The sequence below is a fragment of the Setaria italica genome, chromosome IX, assembly GCF_000263155.2.
Source record: "Setaria italica strain Yugu1 chromosome IX, Setaria_italica_v2.0, whole genome shotgun sequence".
Classification (NCBI taxonomy): Eukaryota; Viridiplantae; Streptophyta; class Magnoliopsida; order Poales; family Poaceae; genus Setaria; species Setaria italica.
The window spans coordinates 7,294,824-7,312,678 of record NC_028458.1 but is presented as its reverse complement, the minus strand read 5'-3'; the positions used below and the strand labels follow the sequence as shown (position 1 = coordinate 7,312,678).

At 45.6% G+C, this 17,855-nt stretch overlaps 5 protein-coding genes across 5 annotated transcripts in view; 3 read left to right on the top strand and 2 right to left on the bottom strand.

The window, feature by feature from the left end:
• LOC101754060 (threonine dehydratase biosynthetic, chloroplastic) overlaps nucleotides 1-2,181 on the top strand; it is a 4,855-nt gene extending 2,674 nt beyond the window's left edge. Inside the window, exons 5-9 of the mRNA XM_004981935.4 lie at nucleotides 220-468; nucleotides 545-618; nucleotides 783-900; nucleotides 1,255-1,389; nucleotides 1,691-2,181. Coding sequence (XP_004981992.1) covers nucleotides 220-468; nucleotides 545-618; nucleotides 783-900; nucleotides 1,255-1,389; nucleotides 1,691-1,843 — 729 coding nt within the window. The 3' untranslated portion in view covers nucleotides 1,844-2,181. The remainder of the gene's footprint in view (nucleotides 1-219; nucleotides 469-544; nucleotides 619-782; nucleotides 901-1,254; nucleotides 1,390-1,690) is intronic.
• A 952-nt stretch (nucleotides 2,182-3,133) lies between these two features.
• On the top strand, nucleotides 3,134-9,639 carry LOC101753235 (dynamin-related protein 1C). Its single transcript, XM_004981933.4, has 16 exons — nucleotides 3,134-3,395; nucleotides 3,516-3,579; nucleotides 3,663-3,767; nucleotides 4,603-4,704; nucleotides 5,336-5,386; nucleotides 5,479-5,540; nucleotides 5,855-5,945; nucleotides 6,089-6,153; nucleotides 6,321-6,515; nucleotides 6,605-6,724; nucleotides 6,923-6,993; nucleotides 7,147-7,372; nucleotides 7,950-8,000; nucleotides 8,086-8,314; nucleotides 8,737-8,876; nucleotides 9,294-9,639. Exons 1-16 carry the CDS (start codon nucleotides 3,261-3,263, stop codon nucleotides 9,417-9,419), a joined length of 1,833 nt encoding a protein of 610 aa, XP_004981990.1. The 5' UTR covers nucleotides 3,134-3,260; the 3' UTR covers nucleotides 9,420-9,639.
• LOC101753647 lies at nucleotides 9,638-10,532 on the bottom strand. The gene is made up of 2 exons (XM_004981934.4): nucleotides 10,086-10,532; nucleotides 9,638-9,997 (listed from the first exon to the last, which is right to left on the bottom strand). Exons 1-2 carry the CDS (start codon nucleotides 10,437-10,439, stop codon nucleotides 9,824-9,826), a joined length of 528 nt encoding a protein of 175 aa, XP_004981991.1. The 5' UTR covers nucleotides 10,440-10,532; the 3' UTR covers nucleotides 9,638-9,823.
• A 446-nt stretch (nucleotides 10,533-10,978) lies between these two features.
• On the bottom strand, nucleotides 10,979-14,688 carry LOC101752822 (NADH dehydrogenase [ubiquinone] iron-sulfur protein 1, mitochondrial). The gene is made up of 5 exons (XM_004981932.2): nucleotides 14,182-14,688; nucleotides 13,638-13,884; nucleotides 13,046-13,340; nucleotides 12,549-12,923; nucleotides 10,979-12,130 (listed from the first exon to the last, which is right to left on the bottom strand). Exons 1-5 carry the CDS (start codon nucleotides 14,597-14,599, stop codon nucleotides 11,231-11,233), a joined length of 2,235 nt encoding a protein of 744 aa, XP_004981989.1. The 5' UTR covers nucleotides 14,600-14,688; the 3' UTR covers nucleotides 10,979-11,230.
• A 1,997-nt stretch (nucleotides 14,689-16,685) lies between these two features.
• Nucleotides 16,686-17,684, top strand: LOC101786959 (mitogen-activated protein kinase kinase 9). Its single transcript, XM_004981931.1, has one exon. It carries the CDS (start codon nucleotides 16,686-16,688, stop codon nucleotides 17,682-17,684), a length of 999 nt encoding a protein of 332 aa, XP_004981988.1.
• The last annotated feature ends 171 nt before the right edge of the window (nucleotides 17,685-17,855 follow it).

Below are 17,855 nucleotides of genomic sequence, written 5' to 3'. Positions count from 1 at the left end.
CCTTTTTTAAAGGAGGCTTCCCCCCCCCCCCCCCCCCACCCCCCCAAAAAAAAAAAACTGTGCATAAGTGTTCTGGTGGTATGGATACAGAAATAGAATTTACAAATATCTATGCACAAACTGGCTATCGTATTCATATCGACCTGTTTCATCACATATGCTGCAGTATGCACCTAGTATATCGATGGTACTGAAATGTATCTTTTTTCATGTGTGCAGGATATGTTTGAGGAGAAAAGAAGTATCCTTGAACCTGCTGGTGCCCTTGCATTGGCAGGGGCTGAAGCCTACTGCAAATACTATAACTTGAAAGGAGAAACTGTTGTTGCAATAACTAGTGGAGCAAATATGAACTTTGACCGACTTAGACTAGTAACTGAACTTGCTGATGTTGGTCGAAAACGGGAAGCAGTGCTAGCTACATTTCTGCCAGAGGAGCAGGGAAGCTTCAAAAGATTCACGGAATTGGTATACCCTGTGATAGTAATGCCAACATGATATAGTTTAAAATCCATTTCAATTCTTGTGACTTCTCATTCTGCAGGTTGGCCGGATGAATATTACTGAATTTAAATACAGATACGATTCTAACGCTAAAGATGCCCTTGTTCTTTACAGGTACATATAAAGTTGGACACTCTTTCTTATTATTCGTCCGTATCAAATTGCCAGTGTTCTTTTCCTTGGCTGAGATGTACATTTTTTAGTTTATTATTTGATCTTTTTATTTATTAATGCACAGCAATGGTTACCTTAAATACTTAAATTGTTATTTGTTACAGCGTTGGCATTTACACTGACAATGAGCTTGGAGCAATGGTGGATCGCATGGAATCTGCAAAACTGAGGACTGTTAACCTTACTGACAATGATTTGGCGAAGGACCATCTTAGATACTTTGTATGTTGCATCTCTCACACTCATAGCTATTACCACATTATTTTTCAAAGAAATCAGTTGTCAATGTAGTTTATTGTTAGTGATATTACGTTAATATCTAGTTTGTATGTTCAAATGGATATGCATTTACATCCGTTAAGATGTCTAGTATGATTTTTGCAAATTGCAACCTGAGAAGCCGTCTAGTTTGGAAATGATTACTTTAAAAAGTGCAGATTGCAGCTCACGTATTTTGTAAGATAATCTAGTACACTACCAAGGTTTTGAATTGCCAAAATTGTTTTAGTTCCCTTAGGACCATTTTTCGTGCACATATCCTGTTATTTTGTTAGTGATTCCATTGTCAATTTTCAGATTGGAGGCAGATCAGAAATAAAAGATGAACTTGTTTACCGGTTCATTTTTCCAGAAAGGCCTGGGGCCCTCATGAAATTTTTGGATGCATTCAGTCCTTGTTGGAATATCAGCCTTTTCCATTATCGTGCACAGGTACGTGATCAGTCTTGTCTGTACCCTTCTTATAATCGTGTCTATCTATGCAATCTCATAATTTGAAACTATGATCTTTTTGTTACTTCCAGTCCACGAAGTCGGAACATGAATAAAAAAAACCCTGATCTTTAAACGATCATATGCTCCTTTCCATTCTGAACTTGCGAAAAAAAAGTACATACCATGCTGAAGTTGTTCTGGGACATGTATATTGCTTGTATGAATGTTAGTAAACAATTGAGACCACCAAAAAAGAGCTGTAATTATTTAAATGTCATCAACTAATTCTCTTGTGCAGGGTGAAGCTGGAGCAAATGTATTAGTTGGCATACAAGTGCCACCAAAAGACTTCGATGAATTCAAGAGTCGTGCTGAGAGTCTTGGGTACGAGTACATGTCAGAGCACAACAATGAGATATACCGACTGCTGTTGCGTGATCCAAAGATTTAATGCACCACATCACATGATGAATGGATGGCTATTTTCCTTTGCCCCCATAAATTGGTGAGACTTTGCAAGGAAGGTTCGACTCCAAGGTAGAAGGCACACCTTGCTGCTTCTGTTGGAGTAAAGCCATCGCCATACCTATTTATGTAGTGCTGGTTTGGCTTTTGTTAACTTGTTAGATTGTGTAGTGCATCTGTTGTTGTGTGTCTGTATTGTGGTTTATGGTATCAACTTACTGGTGCAAGTCACCTAGTATTTCTCAAATAATGATAATAAATATGTAACCCGAATATCTGATAATAATTATGTAATTGAGATCCGGGCTGCATTGTTTCCGCGAAGTGTATCCATTCTATCTCTTTGCAACATCGAGTTCTAAAACAAAATTGGGTAACTTTCGCAGAGTTTCTTATAACAATGTGGAAAAGATGCTGACATCTTAAACCTCCCCTATATTGTTAGCAGTTATGTGGAGTACAAACCATGAGTGTATCTTGCATTACAGTTCTCAAGTAAATTAAAGCGCCTCTGGGGAAGCCTATTACCAGTTGTGATGAACCTTATCTGCGGGGTTGTGAGTCATGTGGTGCGAATTTGAGAATGTGTACTGTTCTGATGTTACGCTTGGATGGCTGTGTTGTGTTGCGAATGCTCAGGGTTATTTGGATGATCAATTGGTGGTTAAGCTTACAATTTACAAAGCGCCATGTGTGCGGCACGCACAGTGACATTTCCTGGCATTTTCCAATAGATCCATAATGGAGTATCTTGGAGGACTTGTTAATTTCAATTTCTTTTCTTTTATCTTTACATGTTGACAGATTGTCCTGCCAGCTGCCAAGATACTGTTAGCATCGGCCTTCTGGAGTTTCCAAATTTGAATAAAACTCGAAGTAAATTTTGCAAGTCGACTGCAAATCGAACATGACACCACCGCGTAGCTTTTGCTGAAGCGTCAGGCTCACACGGCTGAGAGGTTGCCAGTGTGCCACACCGAAACCAGCTGCTTTCCGACAATCTGAGCCCACGGTTCCCGATCCATAGCCCCGGTCCATTCAAGCCCATCCACCGCGCACGTCCTCCGCGCGTTCAAACGTCCATACCAGCCGGACGGCCGGCCCCACCTCGGAAAACTGTCACTGCCATCGTGACCCCACAGATCTCGTATCCCCACCTGCAGTGGCTCAGCTCCCCGGCCCCGGCGCTCGAACGCCGCGTCCACGCAAACCCATCCTCCCGAGTCCCGACCGCCACCACCTCGCGAGCAAAACTACATGCTGCTCGCTTTTAAAATCTGTCGCTGCGATTTTCCCCTCTTCCCACTCGTTAGATCCCACCGCCTCCCGCCCGCTCGCCGCCGACGACCGCCGCAGCCTGACACAGAGCCGCCGGCGAACCTTCGCGTGCGGCCTCGCCCGGGATGGCGACCATGGAGAGCCTGATCGGGCTGGTGAACCGGATCCAGCGCGCGTGCACCGTCCTCGGTGACCACGGCGGCGGCGGCGAGGGCTCGCTCTGGGAGGCGCTCCCCTCCGTCGCTGTCGTCGGTGGGCAGGTACGCACCGCCGCAGCCTGCTGCCTCGCTTCCAGATCCGCTCGACCCCGCCTCAGATCTAGCCAGCGCGCTCTCTCATGTTTGGTTGGCGTTTTTTTTTCCTTCTCCTGATGCCTCCAGAGTTCCGGGAAGTCGTCGGTGCTCGAGAGCATAGTGGGGAGGGACTTCCTGCCCCGTGGATCTGGTAATGCTGTGGCTAGATCGCGCGCGTGCTGTTTGATTTGGATCGGCTTGGGCGTTTGAGGATTTAATTTGGGTTTTGATTAGGTATTGTGACGAGGCGGCCTCTAGTGTTGCAGCTGCACAAGACGGAGGGTGGGCAAGAGTATGCGGAGTTCCTCCACGCCCCGAGGAAGCGGTTCACCGACTTTGGTAAGGCGATGGGTTTGTGTTTATTTATCAATTATCACAGCAATTTGCTTGTTTTATTCACTTCTAATTGTTAGGGTTAGTGATATACTAAGATGCCTGCCTGCCTGTTGGGAAGGTTCATTTCAATTATGTTCAAATAAGATAGATACAATTTGAACATTGTGCGTCATCTGTCTTACCGAAATTGAACAAAACTGATACTACAGAGTTAAACAATGTATGATGCCATTTACTATTACATGCTTTGACTAATAGTTAGCATGGCATAGTATTTGAGCAACAGGGCATATTAGGAGTTGCCTTTTGCTACTATATAAATATTGACAAGGACAACCAACGCGATGTATACTACAACATATTTAGGAAATATTTGCAATGCATATAAATTATAAATATTGTAGTTTTTCCTTGCTTTAATCTTGGTTGCTTTGCTTTCCGTAAATGAATGAAATACATTGGCTTTATCTCTTTTTATTTGTATACTGAGTTTCTATCGATGCTGCACATAACTATTCGCTGTATTTTAAAAAAAAAGTAGAAATGTCATGTGTGAAAGGAACTAATTGTTATTAGTTCAGGAAAGAGATAACTGGGAACCAGTTTATTGATGGAGCCCTGAATATTTGCTTGCAGTTGAATTGATTTCATCCATCGATTCCTGGGCTGCTTTCTATTGTGTCTAGAATGGCAATTTGATAGTTATTTATATCCATCTATATCTGTATTTTATTAATGAGACATCAAATAGCATTTGTTATTGAACTTCTATTTCTGTTTTTGTATATTTGTTAAATAAGTCTAGTTGAACTATTTTTTAATCTCCATGTAATTGCAGCTGCTGTGAGGAAGGAGATTGCTGATGAAACAGATCGCATAACTGGGAAAACTAAAGCTATTTCAAATGTTCCCATCCATTTGAGCATCTATTCACCGCATGGTAAGTATTGATGCTTGTTCTGGTTTCTGAAGTATTGATGCACCGTAAACATGGGAATTTGGATTTTCCAGCATTGGCCTTAAATCCAATTGTTCTCTTCTTTAAGATTTCATTGATTCTGCTCCTCCAGCAAAACCTATAAATATTGTAGGTTTTCATGTGAATTGGTATAGGCAATAGTCTAATATGAGTAATTTGTGCCTGTTGGTTCTTCTTTTGGGAACACCTGTGCACAGAAGTCAGTACAGAGTAATAGCATGAGATAGTATTCAGTCATCTGTACATTAAGATCATAAGATTTAACTTTACTCAGGACCGAATGATCAGAACACTCAATCTTTGATGCATTAAGATTTTAAGATTAAACGACTCTGATTTTAAACTGTCAAGATAATGAAAAATGGTGTGTCATGTCTTCTATTCATTGTACAATCAAAGCAATAGCCACATATATAGAATTGAGGTTCTTTCTTGTTCCTGTTCCTGAAGCACAAGTAACAAAAACTGTAACTGTACATTCTTGATGCACAGGCTTTACTATGTTACTTGAAGTTTTATATGCAGTGAGTACATTTATATTCCTTACCCCTTGAATCGTCTGTAAATTAATTTGCCATACTTCTGTTTGCAGTTGTTAACTTGACACTTATTGATCTTCCTGGATTGACAAAGGTCGCTGTAGGTAATGCTAGAGTTGATGAATTAGTTGCTTTGGTTTTAGTTACCATACCCTTCTTTTATTTAACTTTTTGTACCTGTAACATTTTACTACAGAGGGGCAGGCAGAATCTATTGTTCAAGATATTGAAAACATGGTTCGATCTTACGTTGACAAGGTAAAGAAAATAATCTCTGCTGATTGCTACTTACTATAGTGTGATGTTTGCTAGAGCTACTTGTACGTCATTGAATCTTCTGTGGCACATTAGTCCATTCCCAGTATTATCCTTGTTCTAGCTTTACAGTGACTTGTGGGCGTTTTTCCCCTGATCTGGGCATTATGAATTTACAGATAGCATTTTTCACTCTGGTTGTGTATCTAGATCACTAAATTATGAGATATATATTATGTGTTGCTAAAGATGCTTTGATCATGTCGTTTAAATCGTAACATTTTTTTACTTATGGTCTTTTTGTCTGGATACTTCAGCCAAATTGCATCATCTTGGCCATCTCCCCAGCTAACCAAGATATAGCAACATCGGACGCTATCAAGCTTGCTAGGGATGTTGATCCTTCAGGTGCAGTTTTTGAATATTTTCCCCCACCCTGCAGCATTTGAATATCTCACTTTCCATTAGATAGGATTATTGATAAATCATTTTGTTGGTATACTTATTTAATTCAAATCATATATTAACATCTTTTTTCTTGACATCTTAAGGTGACAGGACTTTTGGAGTCTTAACAAAGCTTGATTTGATGGACAAGGGTACCAATGCCGTTGATGTATGACATTTCCCAGTTTCTCCTAACTCATCGTCTATTTACATATCACTAAAATAAATTCTCTCTTCATGGGGTTCTATTCTCTTCATAGTCTCGGAGGCTATGTTCCTTTTTGCTTTTTTGGGGGGCTTCTTCTCATTCTTCTTTGGCACCTCATGGAATTCTAGGTACTTGAAGGGAGGCAGTATCGCTTACAACACCCCTGGGTGGGAATTGTCAACCGCTCACAAGCTGATATCAACAGGAATGTTGACATGCTCTCAGCAAGGCGCAAAGAAAAAGAATACTTTGAGAGTAGTCCTGAATATGGACACTTGGCACATAAAATGGGTGCAGAGTATCTTGCCAAGCTTCTGTCACAGGTGAGGGCATTTTGCTCCTGCGGTATGCTATTAAAATATACTTTTGAATTGCATATGCTGACTGCTGATGTATTTCCATTTATATGCAGCATTTAGAGGCTGTGATCAGAGCAAAAATTCCAAGTATTATAGCCCTGATTAACAAAACAATTGATGAAATAGAAGCCCAGTTAGATAAACTGGGTAGGCCAATTGGTGGTGATGCTGGGGTAAGAATAACTCTATTTTTCTTTTATTATCTGTGTTAGGTTGCTGTGTGAATTAAGTATAAGTATCAGTGCTGGTTTGTGCCACAATCTGCACTGTTTATTTGCAGGGATGAGTAAAAAAACAAAGCAACTGTGCATTATATATTTTTGAACCTTGTTTATGTTGTATTTCTCTCATAAAGGTCACATAATCTGCAGGCTCAGTTGTACACAATATTGGATATGTGCCGTGCATTTGATCGTGTTTTTAAAGAGCACTTGGATGGCGGGTAAGATATTCAACTGGCCTTTTTCCTAATGTGCTTGTCCCTTCCATAATTATTGCCAATACAATACTTATAATATGTATTGCTAAGATAGCAGAATCATTTTGAGGAATGCTTTTGACAATTTACACTTAATCATTACTCCCCTTTTTTCAGTCGGCCAGGTGGAGATCGGATTTATGGTGTCTTTGACAACCAATTACCCGCAGCACTGAAGAAACTTCCATTTGACCGGCATCTTTCAATGCAAAATGTTCGGAAAGTTATTTCAGAGGCTGATGGTTACCAGCCCCACTTGATTGCCCCTGAGCAAGGTTACAGAAGGCTTATAGATAGTTCTCTAAGCTACTTTAAGGGTCCAGCTGAAGCTTCTGTTGATGCGGTATGGCTTCTCTGTTGGCGCATGGCTCCTTTTAGTCTTTTTTTGGTTCATGTTTTCAATAGTTTATGTATAAGTGAATATATTTAGTAATTTCATATCCTATATGCATGCGTAGATTTTTATATTATCCACCCATTAATAAATCTACAACATGTTGGTTTGGATGTTCTACTGTCTGCTGGAAAAAACTTAGACAATGTTACTGTTATTAGAAAGGCAAACTGGAAAAGCAGGGAACTACTATAAGGCTCTTGTAATCATCAAGGTAGAGCTGAAATTAAAAGGTTCATTGGCCTTGCTGCCAAAATCATATGATGTGCACACTATTCCCTGACGCTAATCTAGGGGTGTCCCAATGAATGATAGAAGCCATGCCCCCTATGCGTTATGTGTAGCAGAAAAGCTTATCTTGTCAGGGACATTCTGAAATGTGATGCAAGGACATTCTATTGTTGACACTGAAATGAATTTTTCAAGAAGTTGCTGGATGAAGATGTCCACTACCTGTGTTTTCTAGGCCACTTGAATTGTATTTCACAGGATCTTCTACATGTGGTTAATGATCTCATTTTTTCAGGTCCATTTGGTCTTGAAGGAGCTTGTTCGGAGATCTATTGCAGCAACAGACGTTAGTGCCTTCTTTGTTTCTTCTTTCTCTTTTGCCTTACCGTTTCTTCTTACTGATGAATCACAATTTATCTTGGACATCACAGGAGTTGAAGCGATTCCCAACACTTCAATCAGATATAGCTGCTGCTGCAAATGAAAGCCTGGAAAGGTTCCGCGAGGACGGTCGAAAGACTGTTCTCCGTCTAGTTGAGATGGAAGCCAGCTACCTAACAGTAGAATTTTTCCGTAAACTTCCTACTGAACCAGAGAAAGCAGCTGATAAGAACACTCCAGTGAGTGATAGGTATCAGGACAATCATCTCAGGAGAATCGGTAAATACACCTTCCTCACTCTCTTTGTAGAAAAGGACATTTGATTTAAAAAATGCACAACACACCTTCCTTGAATTCTGTGGCCCTTAGCCAGACAGCCACGGTGCCATAGGTTTCCCCAACAGTTGGTTGTAGTTACAGTTTTATATCTCCCTTGCACGGCGAAATATGATATTATAGGTTGCTACTTAGTGACCAATCTGTGGTGTCTTTCATTCTTCTTCCTTGTATCAACTGTAGACACATGATTGTAGTGCCACTGTCCTTTGTTAACGCTCATGCTTGTGGTATATTCTGCATTAGCTGCATGCTTTCTGTGTCAGTAAAATTCACCACCAGTGTGAATAACCATGTAAATTGAGTCCATTATGATGTACGCTAATTATGGCTTAATTGTTGTTTTACTTTTTTTCCTTTGTCAGGATCAAATGTGTCATCTTATATTAACATGGTCTGTGAGACGTTGCGGAACACAATTCCGAAAGCCATTGTACATTGTCAAGTGAAAGAGGCAAAAAGAAATTTGCTTAATCGTTTCTACGCTCACGTGGGAAGCAAGGAGGTATGTTTTACTTTCACTAATTATACTATTTTGCACGCAATTAGAAGACAGGTGCATGTGTTTGTAGTTAAATCACAGTTAACTGACTGAAAAGAAAGATAGGGGACTGTACTGTTATTGCTCTTCATTTTATTGTTTTGTACAAGGCGCGCTGGTGTGGCGTGCCTGGTTTCTCGTGTAGTTTGTGAACTTTTTCTTAGTGATTCTTGTTCTTGCGCACAGGGTTCAGAGAATCTGAGAGTAGCATTTAGTTCCCCCTTATTTTTTTATTAATCTAGTCTAGATCATTTCATGTTAGCAATGATCCTTGGAAGATTTTTATATATTCCTGGTTACTCCAAATTTATTCTCAACATGTTCAAAAAATAAATTGGACAATGGATTAATCCCTCAGTTGCTTTGCTTTTCATAATGCAGAAGAAACAGCTCAGCGCGATGTTGGATGAGGATCCCGCTTTGATGGAGAAGAGGGATGCCTTGGTGAAGAGGCTAGAGCTGTACAAATCTGCAAGGAACGAGATCGACTCGGTCGCATGGAAATGATCGGCTAGTGACAGCCGCAGCTGGAACATAGAATGTACAACCGCCGCACACGTGCGACTGCAGTAGAATGGTCGATTCTTTTTATATGAGTTTTATTGGGGGGTTTGTACACGATTTTTCAAACGCGAGTGATCTTCTGCTTGTCAGACATTCCTCATCAGCCGTCTTGGCCTTTTCTATGACTATTGATGACCTGATCTGTAGGGTCCCATCGAGTATAGATGCATTCTTTTGTTGATTTTACTGCCTCGATCAATCTCTTGATCATTTGTGATGACCAATGCACAAGCACGTCTTGATAAGTCGTTGAACAGAAGTTGTTTCCAAAAAGAAAGGCGGTGACCGTTTTTTTCTCTCGATTAACTGACACAGCAGCATGCAACATTTGCAAGGAAAAATTCTTTCTATTGCAGGCGGCTCTTGAAGTCGTCCCATTCCACCCCCTTCTCCAGGTACTCGATGTTGTTGGGGTCAAACGGCCCCTTCACCACGTCCACCGACTGTACGATCGCCCTCTCCGGCAGGATGCTCCTCGCCGGATCCGTCGCCGTTCCCCCGCTCAAGCTCGACGAGAAGCCCTGCCCACAGAGTGCGATCACGCATAAGCAGCAGAGCCAAAGCATCCATCCTGACGAGGACAACGGCCTGCTAGTGTTGGGAGAGTACCCTGAAGACGAGCACGACCTCCACCTCGTCGTCCACCCGGGCCTTCACCAGCAGCGCCTGGTCGCGCGCGTCCTCGGTGTACCGCTCCATCCTCGCGACGTCTTCGTTGTGCCCCCACTCCGCCTCGTCGTCCTCCCCCTCATCCTCCTCCACGTACCGCACCCGCCGCCTCACGCGCCAGACGGCTCTGCCCGCGCGCGGGTCGCCGACGCTGACGAGGAGGCGGGAGGGAAGGTGCCCGAGAGCGCGCGCTGGGGCTGCAGCCGGGTGCGGGAGGGCTCCGCAGGCGCCGTGGATGAGGCAGGGGCGGGCGGCGGGCGGAGACACGGCCGGTGTGACGCCGTGGAGCACCATGCCGAGAGTGGGTGTTGAGCGAGCGAGGTGGCGGTTGGATAAGACACGGCTTGAGCGCTGCCTCTATTGGTCGCTTCCTGCAGCCTCTTGCTGTGGAGACGAGTATAAGCCTAAATAGAGTGCCCTGACGCTCTCTTCGAATTTCTAGCATGTTCAAGACACGGTGAAAGTGTTATACAGGGTAGGTTCTAGACGAAGCGATCAGCTGTTCTTTGCGAGTGGTCTTGGTTACCAAATTTATGTGAAGAAATTTTACGATCTCCAAGAGTTATGTTGCGACCCAGGTGAAAAATGTGAATTCTTTTAGGAAAAACACAGAGGGTCCAAGTACTATCACCAGATAAGGAGGTCAGGTTGACATAACCAAATGATAACAGGTGCGAGGCAAGTCTTTCAACGGAGTAACGGGCCAGTAAAATCTGGCAAAGGAAGCAGAGTGGTATATCAGTTGACCCTAAATCATTTTAGCAATTTAACCTACTAATTTATTTTGCCAGCTTACATAAGTGGCATTCAACACCGAGCGGAGGGAACAAATCTGAGAAAGGCAAAATCATTGCTTGCAGTCGTTGTATGATTCAAAAGGACAACAAGCTTATTGAGTGTGCTCTGCTTCTCATACACAACACAGAAATGCACCGATCAAGTTTTGCTGCTCTGAAAATCTAGAGGCAGTCCAAATTATACACCAACCTCCCAACCAAGCAAGCAACGGGTGGTGAAACTCGTAGCAAGGAAAAAAGGGAACTAGGATGCTGTTCGCCGATGATTAGCTTGAAGGGGAGCAGAGCTCACTTCTTCAACAAGGTCGCACTGCATTGGGCCATTATCTTTGAAGCTCGTGTGATTGCATCAGTCATATAGAAGTTCTCGATGACGGTTTTGAACGGGGTTGAGCTCACTTGTTGCTTTACTGGCGGCTTCACCTCAGCAGAAATTGTGCATGGTTCCTTCTCATCTACATGAATGAGATTAGGCGCAACAGTACTGATTCGGTCCCTCACAGCTGAGAGACTGTCGTAAGGCAGCTGAGCCCCAGCAACTTCAGAAAGAGCACGAATGATCTTCCAATCATCCCTAGCATCACCAACAGTAGGAACAGCTGGGATGGTCCACTGGGTGCAACCTTCAGTGTTCTCGTAGGTACCTTCCTTCTCACTGAATGCTGAAGATGGCAGAATAACATTGGCCCTATAGACAGCCTTGTCACCATGGTGTCCCTGGTAAACAACAAATGCATCTTCTGGAAGCTTGTCTAGGCTTATATCATCAGCTCCCATCAGGTACAAGAACTTCGCTGACTTGATGCTCTCAGCAGGATTAGCAACAAGGCCAAGATCAAGAGCTGCAGCCTGCGCAGCATGGAGCAATAGGACATTAAGGCCATTCCAGTCTGGTCTTGTCACATTGAACTTCTTGGCTACAGTCTCAATCGTTGAGAATAGGGCATCTTGGTCCTCCCGTTCAAATAATCCAGCTCCAGCAATGATGACAGGGTTTTTGGCAGATTGCAGTACTGAGCAGAAAGGATGTCGACCCTCTGCAATCTCAACAAGGGTCTCAGGACCTGTGCCAAGATGCTCATGGTCATAGTTCAAGTCGGCTGGAGGACCGATGTAGCCCACCTTTGCTTGTGTTGCTCCAACAGTCTTCCGAATCCTAGCATTAACCATAGCAGCCTCCACTCTTGGCTGTTCCATGGCACAAAAGAGGGTCATGTCATTATAATAAGACCTCACATAGCAAGACATGACTAAAAGGTAGCATGAGGAGACAAAAGGTTTAATAATAGAACATGACACTTCAAAGATGAACTATTACATGTAGGAAAGATTTTTTTTTTGGGGGGTCGAACCAGATCAATTATATAACCTTTCTGACAGATAATAATAGTAATGGTGTCTCCATATGCTTGAAAACTGAAATCAACTATATCTTTTGTTTCAATAGTATCAGCTCCATTTTAATTCGTGTGCACCACATAGATATCGCAAAAGCATGCCAACAGCATATGATTAAGTGATCATACAATATAATGGTGTTTTAGAGAACACAAGTCGATAAAATGGTACTAGATATTAGCCATGAGAACAATGAGGAGAATTCTACCTGAGTGCCAACCAAAAGGAAGACATCAGCTTTTTCAAGCCCAGCAATGCCTGTATTCATCAGGTAGTTCGATCGCAGATCTGCTGGAGGATTCGGACCATTTCCCTCGCAGAGGACCTTGTCTGAACCCATTCTGTTAACAAAATCTTTCAGAGCCATCATGGATTCTGCATCAGAAAGTTTTCCAGCAACTCCAGTAATTTCTTCTGGCTTAACTTGATGCAAGACCTCAGCAACAACAGCAAGAGCATCACGCCATGTCACGGCCTTAAACCTGCCATCAGGACCACGAATCATAGGGTCATTTAGTCTTTGCCTCTTCAGACCATCATAACAAAACCGCGTTTTGTCAGATATCCATTCCTCATTGATGTCCTGCAAGGAACAGGAAGTGATGTTAACTAAACATAATCTTTGTTTTCTCAAAGGTATAGAATAAAGGACTAAAACAAACACAAAGGAGTCAAAATTGTAAGAGAAGTGGGGAATAATCAAACCTCGTTGATACGTGGAACAATACGCATAACTTCAGGACCTCTGCTGTCAACTCTTATGTTTGACCCTACTGCATCAGTAACATCAATAGTCTCGGTGCCCTTCAGCTCCCAGTTCCGAGCTTTAAATGCAAATGGCTTGGATGTAAGAGCCCCAACAGGGCAGATATCAATAACATTTCCAGATAGTTCACTTGTCATAAGTTTCTCAACATATGTTCCAATTTCTTCACCACTGCCACGACCTAACATACCAAGGTCTTGAACACCAGCAACCTCAGTTGCAAACCTGACACACCTGAAATATAAAATAGAAAATAACATTACATGTCAGCCAAGGTACAAAGCTATTGAGAACAGTTTTTTTCTACAGCAGACAATGACAATGCAAAATAAGAAACCAGCAGACTGAAGCACAAAAAAGATCAGAAAAAAGGCAGGGCTCCAAAGGTTGATGATAATCAGCTCTTAACCCAGTATATAATGCTTTAAGAATGAAGCACTTGCAGAATTTAGAACATAGGCAAACAGGATAGACATGAACTCCCCTGAAGCGGATACTAACAGGTACGACCAAGAAGCACAAATGCATTACCTTGTGCATTGGATGCAACGGGTCATCACTGTCTTTACCAAGGGGCCCAAATTCTTGTCCACAACTGACCGCTTCATCTCGGTGAACCGACCACGGTCAGCACCAAATGCCATAGACTGATCCTGGAGGTCGCACTCCCCACCCTGATCGCAAATTGGGCAGTCTAGTGGATGGTTCATCAGCAGGAACTCCATGACACCCTCCCTCGCCTTCTTCGCCACTGGGGTGTTTGTCTTAATCTTCATCCCTAATCCAGCAAGAGTGGTCATTCAGTACTCCAAAATCCACTAAATCAAGGTTGAGGTATCTATTTTCTCCAACCATTTCCAATGACATGGAAATCAAACAAGCAAATCTACTCATAACTCTAAATTGCTGAGATGCCAAGGAAAGGAATGGATCTGAGCATTTGAGGCACCCAACACTAGCTAATTCACCAGAGCAACAGATCAACATGACCCAGTTTTCAATCTCAAATCAACACGCAGGAACAAGGAAACCGCCGACGAAACGCGACGGGCGCGCATGGGTGGCTGCGGCTGACCTGGGAGGGCAGGCATGGCGCAGGAGGCGACGGGCTTGGGCGACTTCTCGACCTCGACGAGGCACATGCGGCAGTTCCCGGCGATGGAGAGTCTGCTGTGGTAGCAGAAGCGCGGGATGTCGACGCCGGCGACCTCGCAGGCCTGGAGCACGGTGAAGCCCTTGGGGATCCGCACCGCGTGCCCGTCCACGAACACCTCGAGCGCGTCCTCCGGGTTGGGCGGAAGCTCCACCCGGGCGCCCCCCACGGGCTCCCTCGGCGGCGGCAGCTCCGGGTCGGCCGGCGCCACCGCCGCGCCGGCCTCCGGCGATCCCGCGGCGGCGGTCGGGGAGATCCAGCGGCAGGACGCGGCCACGGCGGGGCAGCGCGACGACAGGCGCGAGTTTGACTGGCGGAGCGCCCTCGCGAGGAACGCCATGGCGGCGGCGGCGCGGCGGTGAGGCGATGGGATCGCGCGGAGACGGTAGGGGGGGGGGAGAAGAGGAGCCCTCAGCCTAGGGAGAGTGGTGAATTGAGAGGGATGCGGTTGTCTCCGGAGAGAGGTGGCCGCTGCTACGTCTACACGTAGTTTCGAGAGTGGTGTGAGGATGACGTCTGGGCTCCACCTGCGGGACCCACACGCAGTGAGAGGACGGTTTTGCGGTTGTGGAATGGGCGCGTGGGCGCTGTATTTCGCTGAGGTGTTGGGTCGAGACCTTGGATGGACTCGGTGCATGGACGGTGGGCCCGAAATGGCTGGTGCCAATGCCATGGTGCGGCAGGCCGGCAGCTGGCACTCTGGCACGAGGCAAAGGGAAGATGAAGATCAGTGTGCATGGTCTATGGGTGTATGAAATGCTGCTGCCAACGCTGGAAGAAATGGGCCGGATTTGGTAAGGTCAGTCTCCCAGGATTTTTGAAAGGGATAGGCCTTAATTTTGTTGTTAGTTGGGCCTAACATTTGACATCCGTAGCAATGGACTTGGGCCTTCCAGATATTGTCTGGACCGATCCACCAATGCGGACACTTTTCATTCATATTTCGTGAGCTTCATCCAAGTGTTTAAGATATTCATTTCGAAACCATCCGAGATTAACATGTTTTATGCGTGTCTTTTAAATTGTATTATTTAAATTGATAATTTGATACCCGTCCCTTTTGCAGCTGTGAGCTCCCAAGAAAATGCTAAATATTTGAACTATATCTTTCTTTTGCGAGTATGCTTATTTGTAGGAGTATCTTCGAATTCCTTTGGACACGGTTTGTTCAACTTCCTAGAAAAGTTAACGAGCGAGCGAGTACTTTATTTTAACTGACGAATTTTGAACCTACAGGTGCTAAACTGGATCACTATCAGGAATAGCGCAGTGCACTGCACGCGGGCACGCGGCGGCTGCCAAACAATGGTCGCGCGCGCCTGAAGTGCCACGGCGTGTTATGGCAGTCTAACCTGGGCCACGGCTGATCACACACGTCGCCCAACATTCTTTCAACTAAGGACGTCGCCCAACATTCTTTCAACTAAGGACGTCGCCGCTGCTATACACAGTAGGTCCTACGAGAACAGCTAGCTTGACTCGTTGGTGCTGACATGGCCATTTTCACGCACGCACACACATACTGAGCTCTCATATCTCTCGCTTTTTGTTCTAATTAACGCCTAACATGCCAATTGGCGCCGGTACACCTCAATATTTTTCTGCCGCAGTTACAAGCATTTTGGGTCACGTTCTCACACGTCATTCCTCCGGAAATTGTTTGTTAATCTCTGACGGGCGACAGCTACCTCTGCTGATTATAGTATTAAGCAAGTGACGCTTTTATTATTATACTCCCTCCGTTCCAAATTATAAATCATTCCAATTTTCTTTGAGAGTCGATGCATCTCAAGTTTGACAAATTTATACAATAAAATACTAATATTCATGATACCAAATAAGTACCATTAATTTTTTCATTAAATATATTTTCATAGTATATCTATTCGGTACCATAAAACTTTATGATTCTCTCTATAATTATAGTCAAATATAAATGGTTTGACTCTCAGGAAAGTTATAATTTGGAACGGATGGAGTAATACTATGCCACGAGGAAATCGAATATTCCCGGCAAGAGTCCTCACGAGCCACAAGCAAATCCTAACTACCGTGGCCCTCCTGTGTAAACCAGTAACCAGAGTCCACGAAGATTCAGGGATCAGCCTCTTGTCAACTATAGCCTCCCCAGAACAAGTGCAGGCAAGGTTTGATGAATAATCACCTTCTAGATCTCATTCGGGAAAAGGCAGTTTTTTTTTAAAAAAAAAGCAGAGAGAGAATTACATGTCACAATCTGAGTGTGATTGACTGAAAGCAGCACAGGGAGATACAGATGACTCACAAATTGCACATGTATAAATGAGCAACCTGTTAGTTTCAGGTCCAACACTCCCAAGTCTCCAACCTAAAGCAGTAGCATAGCACACTAATCACTTGTTACCTGTAGTCATTAGCCACATAGCACTTGGTTAACCGTATCACACATGGCTCTAGCAAGAGAGAAGAGGCTTCCGCCACTCCACCTCTCGCTGAACGTCCCGTCCCGCCCCGCCGTCCAGGAGCCGGCCTTCCGCCACGCCAACCCTCCGGTCGCCGCGGCGCAGCCCGCCTCGACCCCGCTAGCACGGTCGAGCCAGTTCCGGCTCGCCGACTTCGACCGGCTCGCCGTCCTGGGTCGCGGGAACGGCGGCACCGTGTACAAGGTGCGCCACCGTGAGACCTCCGCGCTCTACGCGCTCAAGGTCCTGCACCAGGGCGACGCCGCCGCCGAGGCGGACATCCTCGGCCGCACCGCCTCGCCGTTCGTCGTCAGGTGCCACTCCGTCCTGCCGGCGCCCGCGTCGGGCGACGTCGCGCTGCTCCTCGAGCTGGCGGACGGCGGGTCGCTGGACTCCGTCAGTGGCCGGCGCGGGGCGTTCCCGGAGGCGGCGCTCGCGGAGGTGGCGGGGCAGGCGCTGTCCGGGCTGGCCTACCTCCACGCCCGCCGCGTCGTGCACCTCGACATCAAGCCGGCGAACCTCCTTGCCACCACGGCCGGGGAGGTCAAGGTCGCCGACTTCGGCATCGCAAGAGTCCTCCCCCGCGCCGGCGACCACTGCACGTCGTACGCGGGCACCGCCGCGTACATGAGCCCCGAGCGCTTCGACCCGGAGGCGCACGGCGGGCACTACGACCCCTGCGCCGCCGACGTGTGGAGCCTCGGGGTCACCGTCCTGGAGCTCCTCGTCGGCCGCTACCCGCTGCTCCCCGCCGGGCAGCAGCCGAACTGGGCGGCGCTCATGTGCGCCATCTGCTTCGGCGAACGTCCCGCGCTACCCGACGGCGCCGCGTCGCCGGAGCTCCGGAGTTTCGTCGCCGCGTGCCTGCAGAAGGACTACCGCAAGAGGGCGTCCGTCGCGGAGCTTCTTGCCCACCCGTTCGTCGCCGGGAGGGACGTGACGAGGTCGAGGCGCGCGCTCCGAGAGCTGGTCGCGGAGGCCTAGCCCACCGTCACTGTGGCGTGGGGGCGAGGCATCGTCGATCTCGATCACGCACCTCATCTAGAGCGCCATCAAATACCTCGTCGCCGGCGGCACGCACTTGGATACGATCAATTTTGTTAGATCTGTGTACATGTTTGTGTAGGATGTATTGTACATTTGTACATGATGCTG